At 66.0% G+C, this 2,474-nt stretch overlaps 2 protein-coding genes across 2 annotated transcripts; one reads left to right on the forward strand and one right to left on the reverse strand.

Moving 5' to 3' along the window:
- Window positions 1–47: 47 nt before the first annotated feature.
- On the forward strand, window positions 48–947 carry OT_ostta13g02750 (unnamed product; the record flags this gene model as incomplete). Its single annotated transcript, XM_003082709.2, has 1 exon — window positions 48–947. One exon carries the CDS (start codon window positions 48–50, stop codon window positions 945–947), a length of 900 nt encoding a protein of 299 aa, XP_003082757.2.
- Window positions 948–1,055: 108 nt separating this feature from the next.
- Window positions 1,056–1,919, reverse strand: OT_ostta13g02760 (Zinc-finger domain of monoamine-oxidase A repressor R1; the record flags this gene model as incomplete). The annotated part of the gene is made up of 1 exon (XM_003082710.2): window positions 1,056–1,919. One exon carries the CDS (start codon window positions 1,917–1,919, stop codon window positions 1,056–1,058), a length of 864 nt encoding a protein of 287 aa, XP_003082758.2.
- Window positions 1,920–2,474: the final 555 nt, after the last annotated feature.

A 2,474-nucleotide genomic window follows, 5' to 3' on the forward strand; every position in this document is an offset into this window, starting at 1 on the left:
GGGGGACGTCGGGGGGCGCGCGGTCGTTGAACGTGCGGAAAGAGTCGATGTCGAGCGACGCGGCGGAGGGCGCCGAGGCGCGGGCGACGACGACGACGACGTTCGACGACGGCGTCGTCCCGGGGAAAGGGGTCCTGGAGTGCGTGATGTCGAGCTCGAGGAGTGAGTTTTTGGATCAGAACGATGCGTTTGAATCGCGGGTGGTGACTTTAGATCGAGTGATGTTTTCGAACGCGCTGGCGAGGCGGAGGACGACGATTCGCGGACGATTCGCGCCGCTCGGCGCGGAGGGACGCGACGCGATTCCGGGTGGAACGGGAGGTGGGGGGGGGCGACGGAGCCATCGGCTCACCGGTTTCGGCGCGCGCGGGATGAATCTGATCGAACGGAGTCACTCGGACGTCATGGGCGCGGTGTCGATCGAGCGCGACGGCGCGTTCGCCGTGCACGCGGGCGTGTTCACGGGGAACCGGCAACCCGAGGATAACTTGGGGAAATTACTCGTGCAAGCGAGCGCGAAGAGCTCGACGTCGACGCGACACGTCAACGCCGCGCTTAACCTATCGCGGTGTCAGAGCGGGGAGACCGTGCTCGGCGCCGCCGTGACGTTCGCGAAGACGTTGAAGAAGACGACGCGCGCCGTCGTCGGCGACGTCTGGGCCCAACGGGCGGTGTCGCAACCAGACGGGCGGGAAGATCTCACCGAGTGGGGCGTCGCCGCCACGCTCCCACCCATCACGGGTGCTGGCGCGATAAAGAACGCGGGTTGGGGCTTCGTGATCGGGAAACCCGCGAACCGAGGCGGGGTTCAAGCCGAGGCGTACCTCCGACTCGGCTCGGACGGGATCGATCCCGGGGCGACCGTTCTCCCGGGTGTCATCGTGACCCAGGACGATCGCGGAAGTCGCGAGACCACGTTCGCGTGTCGCGGTGGGTGGAATTGGTGATCGCATCGTCGATCGTCGACTTTGGATATTACTATAATACTCGTTTTGCCCGTCATTTTCAATTTCACACGAAGACGTTTTTTTTGAGTCTCAACAAACAACCTTCACTCACTCCGCGGCGTACACCTTTGGCTCGAGCCAGTGCGGACGTTTGACTTCGGGTGAATTCGTGTCCAAGGGCGCCATCGCGTGCGTCTCGGCCTTGGCGTACGCCGCCGCCTTGACCTCGGCCTCGCGCTTCGCCGCGTCGCGCGCAGCCTCATCCTTTTGATTCGTCAAGACCAAATAGTGCGCGACCGAGTCGTATCCCATCGCGAGCGCTCTTCGATACATCGCCCCCGTCGGCGCGTATCCCTTCTTCGTGCGACAGAACGAACAATTACAAATGTCCAAGCACGACGGACACCTCCACGCGTCGCCCCGCGCGATTGCCTCTCGAATATTTTGTCCCTGACGCATCCACAGACAGTCTCCGCAATACACACCGCGCATCATCTCACACCCGGCACAGCGCGTTCGCAGTCCCTTCGTCTTCTGTCGACACTGATGACAACACTCCCCGTTCACGGGATCGTATATCCTTCGCCCCTTTTCGTCGTATCCATCGACGAATAACGTCCACGCGCGCTCCGGCGCCTTCGCGAGCGCCTCCACGTGACGTCGCTCGTACGTCTCCTCCGCGTACTCAATCTCCATCAACTCTCTCGCCCTCGCGAGGTCATCGACGGTAAAATTCTCCGGCGCTTCGCGTCTCTGTCTCCTCGACGTCCGCGTCGGCGCCCGCGTGGAATCACATGTATGCTTCAAAAATTCTCTCCGCCGCTTCACACCTCCCGTCTCCAACGCGCGCTTCGCTCGGACGACTCCGAGCTCGGCCATGCGCGCGCGATTCGCCTCTATCCGCGCCGCGCGCTCCGCCTCGTACGCGCTCATGCTCGCGCGCGCGGGCGACGCGACGACGAATGGCGCCATTTTCAAATCGTCGCGCGCATCGCGCTCTCACGCGCATCGCGTCGTCCCCGCGCGCGCGTCCGCGCCCGCGCCCGCGCGCGCGGGGCGACGCGCGCGCAAAATTTTAATCATCCCCTTCCCGCGTCGACGCCCATCGCGCGCGTCGTCGGCGGCGTCGACGCCGCGCCATCGCGCGCGCGGACGCCGTCGCCCCGTCGCCGTCGCGCGCCGGCGTCGTCCCGTCGCGTCCGCGCGTCCGCGCGTCGCGCGCGCCGACGCGCGCGGGGCGACGACGCGGCGAAAAATTAATCACGTCCGCCGCGTCGACCACTCGTACGTCGGTCGCCGCGCGCGCGCGCGTGGGCGCGTCGACGCGTCGTCGATTCGCGTCCCGCGGTCGCGTGCGGTGTATTCACGAGTCATAACTCGTGGATCTGTCCCACCAGACGCCGCCGCGACGGCCGCGCCGCATCGCGCGACGCGTCGCGCGATGGCGGACGCGCGCGCGACGGCGGACGCGCTCCGTCGACGCGGTGAGGCGTTTTTAGCCGCGTTCGACGACGTCGCGCGCGCGAA

The sequence above is a fragment of the Ostreococcus tauri genome (assembly GCF_000214015.3).
Source record: "Ostreococcus tauri WGS project CAID00000000 data, contig chromosome 13, whole genome shotgun sequence".
NCBI lineage: Eukaryota > Viridiplantae > Chlorophyta > Mamiellophyceae > Mamiellales > Bathycoccaceae > Ostreococcus > Ostreococcus tauri.